The 16,275-nt window shown below is 42.5% G+C and overlaps 1 protein-coding gene across 1 annotated transcript in view; it reads right to left on the reverse strand.

Moving 5' to 3' along the window:
• The window catches only part of GPC4 (glypican 4), a 109,123-nt gene that overhangs the window by 25,579 nt on the left and 67,269 nt on the right, over window positions 1-16,275 (reverse strand). Inside the window, exon 2 of the mRNA XM_004285473.3 lies at window positions 11,302-11,460. Coding sequence (XP_004285521.1) covers window positions 11,302-11,460 — 159 coding nt within the window. The remainder of the gene's footprint in view (window positions 1-11,301; window positions 11,461-16,275) is intronic.

Here is a 16,275-nt window from a genome sequence, read left to right on the forward strand (position 1 = left end):
GTACTAAGTGGTTGGTATGGGCTCAAATCAAAGCACACAGCTTTGCCATGCATCTTAACCTTCCTGCCCAAAGAGACTGTAATGAAAATTTCTAGAAAGATGAATTTTCTCCATCCAATTCACCTTTACTATACCTGCCACGTTCCACGCATGGTTTCATGGAGGCACCAGAGACTTTTAAACTATCTATAAAATCCTTAATCTTTCATTTCATACAGCAAAGTTTTTTTTTTAATATTCATCTATTTCACCTGCAAAGTCAACAGAACAAAAGTCAAGCGAACCAAAAGACCCAAACTCATTTCTCCTTAGACGTGTCCTTACTGGTCCTGGTAAATGGGACTATTCTACCTATGCTTTTTGTCTCAAAGAGATCTTTTAAGGATGGCAGACATAATTTAAATTCTAAAATCCATACCAATTAGGTACAATATCAAAGCGTAATAATTTGCTGTAAGAAAAAAGGGGGAAAAAACTTTTACATCTATTTCTCCTATCAAACTAGCCGCTCTCATATGTTCTTGTAGATTCCTTAACCTCCCCACCTCCCCACCTTTCTTCCCACATTTCCTTCTACAATGGGGGATAGAACACAAATTAGACATTCAGGACCTGGTCCCCAGCCACCAAGAGCAACTTCATTCATCGCTGCAAAGCTCATCTCCACTTTCCCCCCCATTATTTAGAACTCAGAATCAGATCTTAAATGCTGAAGAAAAACTGTGCAGGTCTGAGACAACGAGCAATCATCCCATTGTAAACATTATGCCTGAAGCCAATTATAAGACACTTGGTGGCTAAGAGAGAACCAGCCAGGACCAGTGTAAACCAGAGTTCCACCAGGATCAGAAGCTGACTTGACTGGAATTCAGATCTCCCTTGCAGCAAATGCTTGTATTCATGAAAAATGCTGCTCAGAGAGTCTGAAAGGAGAGTGAGAGAGGAGACAGTTTATAAGCATTTTAAATATGGTGTCTGTGAGCAGGGTTTATTTCTCCTTCAATTTTCAGTTTGGGGGCTTAAGGATTTATGTTCCAAGGATGAAGCAACTGCTACGCCTAGGGCTCATGAATGACCACAACATAGGAATGGAAATAAACACTTTAATGTGCTAGGATCTAAAGCAGTACGACACAGTAGGAAAAGCATGGGCCCTCTCATTTATGAGCTGTGTGACCTTGACGGGACAGAAGATCTAAACTCTCTGAGCCTCTGTTGCTGCTTCTTCCATAAAATGGGGCTATTACTGCTCACCTCATATGGATAATGGCTAGCACACCATAGCTGCTCAGTGAGTGGACACTATTCATAATATGTGAAGTAATGTTACTGTCACCTTCAGAGTTTCTTTATATCTACAATTATTGAAAAAGAAAAAAAACCTTTCAAGGCTGGTTTTTATCTTTCTTGGCAGAGTCAAATATTAGCCATCTGGGGGGAATAGAAATTAAGCCAAAGCTGCTGGAGAATGGTTAAGAAGACCCAAGGCCTTATAAAACTGGGAACAATTCAGCCAAAGGAAATGCTTAATGGCTCTAGCTTCCAATTCTGTGAAACATCCCAGACACCTACGAGGGTGGAGCAACTCCTGAGGGAAAAACGCGGGATGAAGAGATCCAGGGAAGAGATTTTACATGATATTACAACACAGAGTATCATGCACAGCACGCGTATATACAAAAAGATCGAGGCAAAGAATCAGGGAAAGGAAAACGGAGAATTAAGCGGCAGGTCAATGCCCCACCCTCCCCATGTATATTTCATCTGCATCGTACCAGAAGCACCTCAATGCAACGGTTGAGCTAGGAGACTGGGAGATTGGGAGTGTTTTCCGGCTCTAACATCTGATTATTCTTAATGTCAGTAGTACCAATTTAACATGGGAAAAACTACTAGAGAGAAAAGGCAAAACCTTTCCATATAAAAGTTTTCTATGTAAATATCCTGTCTTTTACAAAAAGAAGAACATCACGTACTTCTGGAACTTCTATCCCCCCGCCACTTGTCTTGCATCAAATAAACATTCAAAATTCTTGAAACAGGTCAAAAGACCCTCAGTTCTGCTATTAAATGCCATTAGCTACTCCTTTATAAACAATCGATTGGCTATTGATTAATGTGCTAGGATGCATTCTAGAATTAACCTGTGATCTGAAGAGACTGAAAGCCCTTTCTATTCAATCCATTTGCTTGGTGCTATAAATTACCCCCTTGTATTTATATTACTAGGAAGCTGCCTTTTACATATAAGGATTAATTTCCTCTTTAATGTAAAGGCTGTATTTCACAGCCCTGGTGTGGCGTGCAAACAGTAAGTTACCACATCCACAAAATTCCTAAGAAAGAAGTCTCCTGGTACATGCTACAAATCATACTTCTCACACTGTTAAGAAAACTCAGAGTTATAGCCATCCATTCTTTCACCCAAGATCGAGTACTTGATGAAGAACAGCTAACATAAGCACCTACAAATGGAAGGGGGGAAAAAAGGAAATTAAGCAAGCATTCTACTGACTGAAACCAAAGACTATCTCCTCCTCTGTCTTGCTTTTTTGGTCAAGTCTGTGTTAAGTTTCTAACAGGCACTTTCCTCAGGAGTGCCTGCTAGGGAGGGCACGGTGTACTAAAAGCAGGGGTACTTGACTAACAATCAACAGCTGTAGCTCAACAATGGTCTTCTCCTAGGAGGAGAAGGCCATTGCCAGCTGAGGCCCTTATTAGGGGCTGTTAGCATATGAAAGGGGGCTGGAGGACCCTGCCACTGTAGGAGCAGCCCTTTCTTCCCAAGGTTACTTTTAGTAGTTAATGCATTTTGAATGCTAATTCTCTCTCCGGGCTAACTTGGCCAGGGACACACAGTCAGTACGGTAAGGTCCCTTCCCCTGGACCACATTCCATTTCTAGCAATGGTACTCCCAGCACCAGCTAGCCAAGTCTCTAGCACAGCCGGATTCCTTCTCACTGAGAAGGGCCCATGAGGGCATGTTTAAGAAAGCTCTGAGGGGACTTTCCTGGTGGTCCAGTGGTTCAGACTCCACGCTTCCACCTCAGGGGGCATGGGTTCTATCCCTAATCTGGGAACTAAGATCCCATATGCTGCGTGGTCAGCCAAAAAAACAGAAGAAGAAGAAAAGAATGCTCCAAGGCTGAAGCAGTGTTCCAAGTGCTCCATATACTAACCTCCACGTGGACCTATTATATGACCTCATACACAAACCTCATAATACAGTCTATCTGCTCATGATCTAATATCAAGAGAAAACTCAGGACGCGAAATAGCACAATCGGCGATGATTCCGATTTGTATGTATGTATATACGTTGTCTAACTGACCAAAGAAAGACGAGGTGCGTACAGTGGTGTTGGATGGGTGTTAGGGAATCGGCGTGGTTTTTTTCAATGTTTCTCAATTTAGTTCACCCCAATTTTGCAGCGACACAATAGGAAAAGTAATCTAATAGGAAAAGTAATCTATCTCATGCTTTCAAAAATGACTTATTTCCCTTTATTCTATTCATCCGACTTAAATGCTGGAGCCTTCGACACATTTTTTTCTGCTTCTTCCAAACTGTCTACAGTGAGCACTGTAATACTGAAAAAAGAAACCCAAACATGGCAAAACACCACCAAAGCAGTTTCCATTTTTCGTTTAAAAATGCCGTTTTTTTCCTATAAAGTATTCCTTTCAAATTGCAGCAATTTGAAAAATATGGCAAGGTATGAAGAAAACAAAAATTCCCATAATCCCACCATTAAGAGAACAACAATGGTTTATTGAATTTCTTTCCTGCTTTTTCTATGAATGAAGGTATGTATTGTCACATGGTTGAGGTCATCCTGTATTTATACCCTGTTCTCATGGAACACTGTATGGTTAGCAGTTCCGATGAGATTAAAAAGCCTTCAGAAACATCAGTTTTAACAACTGCATACTATGACACCATACGAACAGATCATAATGTAATCATTATGGGACATTTAGGATAATTTCCTATTTTTCATTATTACAAGTAATACTGTGATGAACATTCTTGTACATAAATCTGTACGCAGATCTTTCTTTCCCTGAGATCAAAACCTAGAAGTACAGTTACTGAGTCAAAGGGTATGAATAAAGCTATTGGAAACCTCTGATAACACTGCCAAACTGACCTCCAGAAAAGGTATGCCCATGTAGCATTCCCTGCTCCAGTCTTCTCTATTGTGAAGAGCTTCAGATTCTTGAGGGAATGGGGGGAGGGGGAGGGGGAGGGGGAGGGGAGGGAGAGAAAGAGAGAGAGAGAGAGAGACCACGTGCTTTGCGCGCAATAGAGATGGGCCAGGACAATGAACAAGAAAGGCCTGACTGGCTTGGGAATTCTCTCAGTCAGAGTCACTGCTAGATCAAATAAGCCCTTTTCTTTGCTGGGACAGACAGACGCATGGAAAAAGGGTGAGCAGAGATGATCAACAAGGCTCTCAACTCCCAGGCTCAAAGTACAATGAACCAAAAAATAGATAAAAGCAATTCGGCTGAAGCTCTTCTGTGTATTTATTTACTCGCCTCCAAACAGATCGGCTGCTTCTTGCTGACACCACGCCTTCTTTAAGAAGCCACAGCTAATAGCAGAGGCCCAAAGAGAGTGTGCTCAGGGCTCCCTGGAAGCTGCGCAAGCATTTTCAATGAGACGGCCAATGCTAGAGCCACAACTGGCCACACCTGAGATAACAACTCAAAACGCAGAAAACCTTTGTCAACACAGAAAAGTGTGTGTTTTATCTGAGCTCTTGATTTGATTCCAGTAAGCTGGCAGCGGCCCCTTCTCATCGCGTTTCACAGAGATTATCAAAGAATTAGCAAAATTACCCAGTGTTTTAGTCTCTTTTGCATGGAAAGAAAAAAAAAAAGAAGGAAAATAGAATTGTAAAGCACAGAGTAGCAGTGCTTTCCAACCAAATCAAACACCCATAGTATGATCTGGAAGGAACACTGCGTTTGCAGGAAGGTCAGAGGCCTCATGTCTTTTTCTGTACTTTCGTGGCTACGCATCCTGATTGCCGCACTGTAGCAGAGGTTTAAAAAAGCAACAGATTTTAAAAAGACATCTTAATGAATGAAATCTGACGTAAGGATTAAAAAACAACTGTATGTTGTATGTACGTCACACATTTCTATGACACATTTATCTTGAGGATGTCGAAGACTTAAACTAAAGACCCGGGAGGTCTGTACGAAGTCAGTATGGCCGTGCAAAGGACAATAAGAAAACCGTGCAGTTGAAAAATACTTGCAGTCAGGGGTCAGGAAAATTCCAAAAACTTCAGCTTAGCCAAAAGCCATGAAGCTTAGTTGGCTATATTGGTCTTTCATGGGCATGGGAATTCAAATGCCTTCAACTTGCTGCGTCTCCGACACTGCTGAGCCTACTGGCCTAATGAGGTAATGGCCAGGATGAACCATGGAAAACTTTTAGTCACTGATTAAAACAGAAATTTGGCTCAATATGAAGAGTGGCCACCCTTTCCCCTAAGCTCTCCAGCCCCCTTGTTTTCTATCATTTCACAAAGGCAGGACATGAAGCACTCTTCAGATAGATGGGACAATTATTTCTTTTATGTGCGTTTTAAGCTAATTCAGAACATTTCTACTATTATTCGAGTTAACAAGCTTCAGGCTCATGGGAGGGTTTTCAAAGACCCAGTGAAAGTAGCGGAGGGTTAAGAAATGATAGGAGGAAAATAGAGGGGACCATGCAGACGCCTAATTAACATCTTGTAAGACCTTTCACTGAAGCAGCTGGTCTAGTCACATGTTGAGAAGATTCACAGAATTTGTAGAATTGAAAGGGTCTTTAGAGAGCATCCAGCTCAACCCCTTGATTTTATGGATGGGAAAACTGAGACCAGTTAATTGCCCCAGGTCACAGTGGGTTCACAGCAGAAACAGGCTGACAACCGGGAGGGCTCTGCCTCCTGGGCAAAGTTGCTACATTTGCTCCTACAATGGCAAATGAAAGTAGTATTCCCAATGCGCTAGCATCAGACAACGTCACTATTTTCTGAAAATTTCTTTTACACCATGCAAAAACACCTAGCAAATAATTTGATTCGGGGAGTTTGCAAGCAATAATCTATCTTTGTAGTTGTTAACATCATTTTTACTATGTAATTCTGAAATATATTTAACATGGCAGCTCTAATCTTAATCTATTTGGGTTGTTTGATTTCGCTCTGATTCTTTGAAAAACAACTAGTCTCTCACAAAATGCGACATTTGGGGGCGGGTTTTTATGTTGTGGTCCCCAAACACGGATTATGCCGCACTTCTATTATTTCTATTCCTTTTGCCAAGCAATTCTTTCAAAGTCCCCTGAACGGAGGATCTGATTAGCATATTCATGAGACAACCGATTCAGCTATGTTAATTAGCAGTTCTACTTCAAAAAAAAGAAAAATTCCCAAAACTGGCCAACAGGGGGAGCAGCTAGCTCTGTCATTAAAGTTTTCTGACTCTATGTCTCTAGCCCAGGATAGTCGATTTCTGATATTGAATATTCTAAGTCAAAGATTAGATGAAGAAGATTAACGTGTAAGAAAATAAAGAGGTGAGTCCTTAAACTCAGAGGCGCAGGTTTAAAATATGGGAAATCTGAGAACTGGGAGGGGGGGAGGTGCTGCCTAAGGAAGTTCTTCTGTACTTCAGCCAGGTCTGCAAACACACACACGTGCACAGAGTTTACAACTTCAAAACTGGTTTATACACTGTATAGTCTCTTTAGAGGTACAAACAATAGAAAATTACATGTGTAGAACAAAAAAGGACCTTAGAGATAAGTGGACTGACTCCAAAATGCCAACGCTAGCGCTCACACTGACCAGAGCTCATGGAGGCAGAATGATAATGGGATGCTTTCTGGTAAAAGAAGGCTAATTCCCTAAAAGCCTCGAAACCTTATTTTTATTTGAAAGTTTATTTAAAAAAAAAAAAAAAAACCTTGTTCCTGCCTTAGAAAGAAGTGGTATCTCATAAACATGACTGAAGTTTTGATGACAGATGAAGTTGCCTGAGCTCAGGATCACCACTTCAACGTTATACCGTAGGGCCTCCCTGGTGACGCAGTGGTTGAGAGTCCGCCTGCCGATGCAGGGGACACGGGTTCGTGCCCCGGTCTGGGGAGATCCCATATGCCGCGGAGCGGCTGGGCCCGGGAGCCATGGCCGCTGAGCCTGCGCGTCCGGAGCCTGTGCTCCGCAACGGGAGAGGCCACAGTGGTGAGAGGCCCGCGTACCGCAAAAAAAAAAAAAAAGTTATACTGTAAGCTTGGAGATGGCAAAAGATGCTCCTCTGAAGTACTTTGACCTCCTATGTTCCCACGTGTCCTTTGCTATTTCCTCAGTACTTATCCCCAGCCTTCCTTATGCCACCTTGCTGCCCCATTTTGGTTCTCCAGTCGCCATCTTGTTACTCTGCCAAACTTCCTCCCTTCCGTTCACATCAGTAACCCAGGGTTTGACTTTTATAAAAACTTAGACAATTCTTTCACCAAAGCACTCTACTCTTGAATTTCTAAGAGTCACCATAGCCCCTACACAATTTCACTCAACATCGTCTTTAGGCCTTGTGGACTATTGGCAGGTCATAATTGCCAACCTTAGAAATGGACTTGAGGGTATGGGGAGGGGGAAGGGTAAGCTGTGACAAAGCGAGAGAGGCATGGACATATATACACTACCAAATGTAAAATAGATAGCTCGTGGGAAGCAGCCGCATAGCACAGGGAGATCAGCTCCGTGCTTTGTGACCGCCTGGAGGGGTGGGATAGGGAGGGTGGGAGGGAGGGAGACGCAAGAGGGAAGAGATATAGGAACATATGTATATGTATAACTGATTCGCTTTGTTGTAAAGCAGAAACTAACACACCATTGTGAAGCGATTATACTCCAATAAAGATGTAAAAAAAAATCAATCAATAAATGCAGCACCCACTTGAGGATTACGGTTTGCTGGATACCAATCAACTGAGATTTCACCATATAAAAGCAGTTAATTGTCTCAGAAAGCCTAGCTTGGAGGAAATATGCAAAGTATCCCAGCTCTGTTCTGATCTCCAGGCCAAACACATTGAGGCTACAACTCCTTCAAAAAAATTTAAATCTATGCTCCCTACCTTTATTGTCTGTGCCATAGTCTAATTTGAAGTCAGAAGAAACAAACTGGGGTTTCATCATCATTTTTCATGGGCAGTTTTGAAACTGATAAAGAAACAGCGTTAAACACATTTATTGGAGGTGAAGGCTGGTAGGGAAGGGCAAGAGAAACTTTTTCTGTCCTTTTTTTTCCTCCCTCTCTCGGTACGCGGGCCTCTCACTGTTGTGGCCTCTCCCGTTGCAGAGCACAGGCTCCGGACGCGCAGGCTCAGCGGCCATGGCTCACGGGCCCAGCCACTCCGCGGCATGTGGGATCTTCCCGGACCGGGGCACGAACCCGTGTCCCCTGCATCGGCAGGCAGACTCTCAACCACTGCGCCACCAGGGAAGCCCCCCCCGTTTTTTAATTTTATTTTTTGGCTGCACTGGGTCTTCTTTGCTGCACGCGGGCTTTCTCTAGTTGTGGCGATTGGGGGCTACTCTTGGTTGTGGTGTGCGGGCTTCTCATTGCAGTGGCTTCTCTTGCAGCGGAGCACGGGCTCTAGGCGCACGGGCTTCAGTAGCTGTGGCGCACGGGCTCAGTTGCTCCGCAGCATGTGCGATCTTCCCGGACCAGGGCTCGAACCCGTGTCCCCCTGCATTGGCAGGCAGGTTCTTAAGCACTGCAACAACAGGGAAGCCCCTTTCTGTCCTTTTTTAAAAAAACATGTTAATACTTACTGATAAAATTTCTCTGTGTGGCTTTTTAAAAAGTACACACTGGAATCACATGAGTAATGCTATAAAACCATGGGGAGTGAGAAGGGGAAAGAATAGTGAAACTACCAGGCCCACTGGGAAGAGAAATCACTAAATGTCTGTGCACTCCACACCTGGAGGAGACACGTCTAAGAAGAAATGGGGTGATTTGGAGGCAGTGACCTTGGAAGTTGGAAACTGCCTCATCTCCACTGTATCTTGCTACTGACACGCTAGCCATTTCTAAAGAGCAGGAATTTTCCCTTCTAAGTCCCATTATTAAACCCCCAAGTGGTAAATTTTTAAATATCAGCATCTCAAGTTTTCAAAGATGACTGTCTGATTATCTCTCTAAGTTTTCTCCTCAAAGGAAAAAGAATTGCTTCAGTTACTGTCTTGAATGAGAAACGCCATAGTCAAGAGAATACCATTCTTTTCAATAATCATACTGATAACTTAGTGACCAAGAGACAGAGGTGGTCTAAGATGTCTTTTGCCAATAACACTCATCTTCATGTGGTGTTAACATACTTAACAGCCTGTGCATTGGGGATTATAGAATAATAAACAGGATATATGGATACATAAATTATTTCCATCCATCCAGGGAAAGGAGATAAAGACTAAACACAACTCCACATACAAAGCATTGGGGGAAATGGGCACAATAAATGGTACACTACCTGGAAAATTTTAGTTCAACTACATTACAAATTAAATATGCTTTTGTCGGGGCTACCCTGGTGGCACAGTGGTTAAGAATCCGCCTGCCAATGCAGGGGACACGGGTTCGATCCCTGGTCCGGGAAGATCCCACATGCCGCGGAGCAACTAAGCCCGCATGCCACAACTACTGAGCCTGCACTCTAGAGCCCGCGAGCCACAACTACTGAGCCCACGTGCCACAACTACTGAAGCCCGTGCGCCTAGAGCCCATGTTCCACAACAAGAGAAGCCACTGCAAGAAGCCCGTGCACAGCAACAAAGAGTAGGTAGCCTCCTCTCGCCGCAAGCAGAGAAAAGCCCGCGCGCAGCAACGAAGACCCAACGCAGCCAAAAATAAAATAATAAAAATAAATAAATTTATAAAAAACATATATATATAAATATGCTTTTGTCGTCCAGCCTGGGAACCGACTAACACTTATTAAATCAGTTATCAGTTTCAAATAACGAATCTCAAAGGCAACATTTGAAATACAACCTGTTCTTTAGCTGGGAGCTGCCTTATCAGCTAGATCAAATCTAATTTAATCCCACTTCTCACCATGGTAATGAGTCCTTTGCAGAAATGCTCAAAGACATTTCACGTCTCAAAAATTTGCCTTGTACTTCTTCACCACAGAATGTCAGGAAAAGCATGCTTCAAAGGTACTATGTAATTAGAATGGCCTTTACAACAGGTACAAAGGAAATCATTCCTATTAAAATTAAATCTACTTCATAACGACCTGCAAACTGAGTGAACAGCACCAGAGAAAGGAATCCTGAGGTCTTTGGACCCCATACTTTCATTTTGAAAGTCTGTCATCTATTATATTGCTTCAGATACGATTGAAGTGCCTCTCTTCTGGCTCAGATTGTCTATTTCTTCACTCTGAAAAGAAAGTGTGCATGTGAAAATCTGTGTTTGGCACAGGGGACTGAAATAGGTTTTCTTGTGGCTCTAACGTGGATTGACCAAAGCTTCAGCTAAAATGAGGCCAGGAATGGTGCTGAACTTAATGAAGACTGGAGCCCAGGAGCTACCTCTGGGTCACTGCCGCGTGGTCACTGCTGCACGAGCATTAATCCTGTGTTCTACAGGGCTTCTAGGAATTCTAGTTGGCTTTGAGGGATCCATTTTGAAATTTAATTTGAAGTCCAGCATCTGCAGAATCTCTGTGGTTATTTTGACTAAGTTTTCAGATGCCTGCTTTTTATTAGGAAGATTTTTCTTTAGTGACTTGTGTCAACAACACTATTGTGTGTTCACCCAAGAAAATAAATGAAAGCATTTAAATTAAACTACTTTAATCTCTTTTTTGGCTCCTTGTGACCATATTTCCATAATGGCTACCATACCGTACAGATTCTAGTGTATCTGGAAGGATTCTACAATAAAGCTGTAAGGCTAACTTGCCCCTGGGGTCCAGCCAGGAGAGCCTCTTGGGAGAAAACTTGAACACTGAGAGAAGAAAGGCACTTGGGAAAAGCAACTGTACGAACTTCACTGGCAGCTCGTAGATCTGACTTGACTAAAAGGTGTAAGATGAATTCAAGGGAGTTCCCTGGCGGTCCAGTGGTTAGGACTCAGCGCTTTCACTGCTGTGGCCCAGGTTCAATCTCTGGTCAGGGAACTAAGATCCTGCTAGCCGCATGGCAAAAAGAAAAAAAAAGAATTCAAGAACAAAGCAAATATCTACACTTAACGTAGACCAAAGTTCCAATACATACCATCAAACTTCTTGTAACGGGACGCAAAGACAGCTTGCAAATGATTGCACTGCTCACTGACCACGCTTTTGAAATCATCCTTACTTTGCAGGCTGTACTTCTCCTCCATCTCTTGGGAGCAGCAGGTATAACCCTGGGGACAAATCTTCAAATGATCACCTGGAAGATAAAAGGTAGGACAATCAATCTCCATCATCATTCATCAAGTCCAAAACGGAAGAGTCTGATTTAGGTGCACACGCTTGGCTTCATTTCTCTCCGTGATGTTCCTGCAAAGGCCCGGGCATTACGCGTTATCTAAAAAGTTTCATTATACTGAAAATATTGATTTCCCTCTCGGAAAAATAAGATAACGAAGCCATCTCCAAAAGGCAAAAGAACTTTCCAATCAGGAAGATTGTTATACAGGAAACATCGGTGTGGCCAGTAAGGAGAGTGTCATTCAATATGAACGGAAGGCTCGCATGAACTCCTCGAGATTCTATGCTTCCTACTGTGCAAGTCATGCCAATGAGACAGTTGTTCTAGCTTTGAGAGTTTACACCGCAAGAGAGGGTACCGCTAATGAAGAATGATTTGTAAAATACGTGACGACAACCAAAAGCTGAGCAAATAGATAAGCAATTGATGTGGCGAACAAAGCGAAGGGCTGAGTGCATTTCAGCCAAGAGGAAGGAACGGAGTGCACGCTGGGATTCGAGTCGATGGTAAGTCACAAAGGGGGACGTTAAATGATTCTTGGTTTTAAGATTTTCTTGTCCAGCATCTTCTGTACAGATGTTAGACACTATAACATTGACCTTTGTTATCGTGTGCGGTGTAGCCACTTGTCCAAATACAGATGAATGGCTTCCAGTAAATGTCGCCTTTAGGTAGCCCTAAGGGCCAAGAAAATGTCAAGGACATGCAGACCATCTGCCTCCCCTACACCAACGGCATTCTGTTTGTGGTTTGGACCTGAGAGTTTGGAGAGCTTCTGCCCTGTTCCTCCTCTGTCAAAGACCAAAAATTGGGCTTTGAACAGACCACGCCTCTCCCTCATAATGACCAAGAGATACGGCGTCACTCAAAACTAACCCCACCAGGTACTATCACGTTAGTCACACCAATACAATACCAATTCACCTTCACTGTTCCTTCTATCATTGCAGTTCATGTTCCATGACAGACAAAAGGGGTCTGAAAAGACCTAAGGTCTCAGGAACTCAGGAAGGCGTATACCGAAGACATATGAACCTATCAATGGTAAGCGTGTATAATAAATCAAGGGAGGAGGAATGAAGAGCAAAATCTTTTTAACAACACTAATCATGGACATGGACTGGGCCAGGAGCCGACGGCCATCGCTGCTTCTTGGCTGTGGGCGCTTACAGGAAATAAGCCTTCACTTCGGACAGATACCAAAGTAGTTTTGCGGAGGGGGTGGATTTCAAATAACATGGTGTTGGCAATTTATTTGACGAACACTAGTACCGTCAACTGCACAGATGCAAATAATTACATAATCAGATATATTCCTGATCGTTCTTCCTTCCTGGCAATTCAAAAGTAGGGAGAGTGTTATTGCCAGACAAAAATGGATACGTAGCATTAAAGGACTTTTAAAGAAGGGGAGAAGGGAAACATTCTTCAAATAACTTCCTCATCCAGAAACTGCTCAATGCTTCATTTGGCATTTTTGAAACCCTTGGTCAACCGATAATTCTAACAAAGGCGGTGGGGCTGGGGGGAGGCACAGGGAAGAATGTGAAGGAGTTTAGAGCTGTGAGGTTGCCGAACACCTTAGATCTCATTAGTGGAAGAAGCTTAGTTTTCTGGAAACACCTTGTTACAACCAAAACCAGAACTTCCTCTTGACTGGATTAACACGTTCACAACAGGCCTTTGGTACTGGGACACCTAATGAACAAAGAGATATCCAGGTGTCTCCTGGTTTCAGGGTTGAGGATCTCCCCAAACACAATCTTAATACATAAAGTAATACAAAGGACCCCCAACTAGTACAGTACTTGACATAGCTGTATTAAAGAGTCCATATCACTCTCACACACCACGAAGAAAATTAACTGAAATGCTCACAATGAGAACTTAGGACATACAGAACTAGGTACATGAATTATAATAAGAGAGCAGCTACTTTTTTAAGATTTTCACAGGCTAAAATTAATCACAGGCTGGTTTTCAAGCCCCTGCAAAGATTCGATTGTGGTAATGCACTGAATTTCCAAGGCAAAACAGTTCAGAGTCTGGAAGCGAATCTATATTCACCTAATCTTAACATGGTTCACACATACAATAAACGAAAGGGTCATTCGTTGGATCTTATCAAAATAGGCATCTATGACCAAGGAAAAAAGCACCCTTCTTTGCACCTCCAATGCACATACGCACAGACACACACACAGAACCTAAAGCCAGAAAATTCGAAGAGACAAAAGGAAAGAATACTTTTCTACATATAAGAAGGTGCTAGATGTTGAGAGTTTAAAATTTGGGCACTGAACAAACACCCTTCAAAAATGGGTCACAGCAATTAAAGTTTTACTGGTGACCGACTGAACTAGCCAGCAGCTAAACAAAAGGCCCGTGCACTCCACCCACCACCTACCCACCAGGGGCCCTCAGCAGGACCTTCGGGAGACCTGCTGATATCTGAACACTGAAGCACATTTATTTGTTTTGGCAAAAACTAAGGAAAAAGAGTCCACTTCCATGTTACAGATAAGATCTTTACAGGAAGACTCTGTCTAATGGTAAAGGCTTGCCTTGTGGAAAGGGTGACAACGGGGTAGATACCTGGGTACTGTTTCTGCTGGCAAAGTCATCTTCCCCTGAATGCAAACAAGCCACACCAACGGGCCACTTTTGCCCATTTGAGCCTTGCAGACACCACGTATTCTGTGTTTCTAAAAAGCATTCCTTGAAAATGTAATCTGGCATTCTTGCCAAAGGCCCTGTCCAAGACACACTTATGAATTAAATCCCAAGCCACACATGGGCCAGTGGGGATTCAGTGCCATAACCAGTTTCCGCTGATGAGAAGTTACTAGGAAGGAAAAGGGGACAAGTGCATCTGAAAATGAAACTACAGCTCTGCACTGTACTAAGAACTGGAGCAACTCATTTGATTTTTAAAACCTGAATATTTCTACTGTAACACCAAAAATGATTTCTATGATTAACAGCCAGGGCATACGTATCAATGGAAAGACATTCCATTTTGCCTGTTGGAGACTGCTTCTAAAATGCTGTGTCTGAATGAGACATGCTTTTTTTTCTCTGCAGATCACCTCTCAACCTGGTGATCCTGTATACTTCTTATTTAAGAAGGATGTCACAATTTGTTCTTTAGGCTGAAAGCGTTGAGCACAGGGACGACAGGATCCAATGTGGGACAGGAAGATGACAGCCACTGCAGGGGAAGAGGTGAGCTCATGCATTTAAAAAAGGGGGGCGGGGTGGCCCTAGAGGATTCTGATACATACCCTACCTGAAGAATTCTAGTTTGAAAGGCTGAAGCATTAGAGCCACAGAAGAACCGGGAATCGAAGTTCATCCAATGGTTTGAGTCAACAGTGGGTTATGATCTACAACCATCATTTGCCTCCTCTATTTCGCTAACTCAACCTCCTGCTTCCGGGACCTTCCGTGTTCTTCTCCATGGCCCTCTTCCGTCTGCTTTCCACTCTCTTTTCACTCTGCTCATCCTGTTCTCTCTCACCACACTCCACCTCTTCTAACTGCACATAATGTGAAACCGAAGGACTTTTTTGTTTGTTATACTTGTTGAGAGTTCCCTGTTCTTAGTTTTAAAAGCAGGTGAATTGAAGGCTTTATGGATTTCTAAGAAAGCACCTAAATTAAGTTGCTTTTTGTACATGGCCCTCGATTAGGGTTTTTCTTTGTGGGTCAGTGGCCCTCAAAAGAAAAAAGGTCCCTTAGCCTTGTCCTCGGAGGCTTGGATGAGAGTCAATGAAGCGTGCTTTTAAAGCTTAACTCTGTGGCATTAAAAACAAAAAAATCACTCGAAAGAGCCAAACTTTTTTCAGTCACACCAGCTCTGTGTAATTTCCCTTTAGTCTTAATATCAATACCTTCGGTTTTCAAAGCTGAACAAAGACAATCACAATAAATTACTACTCAATCCTGCTGAGTGTGTGGATTGGTTCCTTTTTTTTTTTTGAAGCACTTCAACTCAATAGTTAAAGAAGCAGGCATTGACTATGAGGAATCTAGTCCATCCTTTAACAGGGCTCTGCGGCGGGCAATCTGTAGAACTGTGCTTTCTCATTTTATTTCATTTCTTCCTCTCACCAAAGGCTGGCTGTGATGTACAGATGGGGTGCAGATAATGTCCATTTATTTCCAGTTACTCATAACCCACCTGCCCATAGAAAATGTTATAAATGGTGGTTACATTCTCAGGCCAGCCTATTTACTATCAACGTAACTACTTCTAACTGTAACTTCATTTTTTTTTCAGCTTAGTTTCATATTTTATTGAAGATGCATTTAAAATAACATCCAGATTCATGTCTTTTTTACATAACAGGACATTTTCTGTCACTGTCATGTAAAAGACGAGTAAAGGGACATTATTAACGTATTTTATAATAAGATGCTCCCTGATACACCACTATACCCAATATATTTTTCAGTAATATTTCCACATTTTACGTTTATTAAAGCATACATGTACTTTGGTTTTTTATACAGCAGGTTCTTATTAATTATCCATTTTATACATATTAGTGTATATATGTCAATCCCAATCTCCCAATTTATCTGTAACTTCATTTTGAAGTCCAAGTAGAAGCCAAGAGAATGTCTCTCAGATTCTCACACATTTTGGGGGAGATGATGATAGAGGAAGACTTGTAGTTACCACTAGAGTGTCAGCTTTCTATACCTGTAGGATATAAAGTAAATGTCTTCAGGATTACTCCTCCAGAGTCCTAAATGGAGGAAACAGCA

The sequence above is a fragment of the Orcinus orca genome, chromosome X (genome assembly GCF_937001465.1).
Source record: "Orcinus orca chromosome X, mOrcOrc1.1, whole genome shotgun sequence".
NCBI classification, from domain to species: domain Eukaryota; kingdom Metazoa; phylum Chordata; class Mammalia; order Artiodactyla; family Delphinidae; genus Orcinus; species Orcinus orca.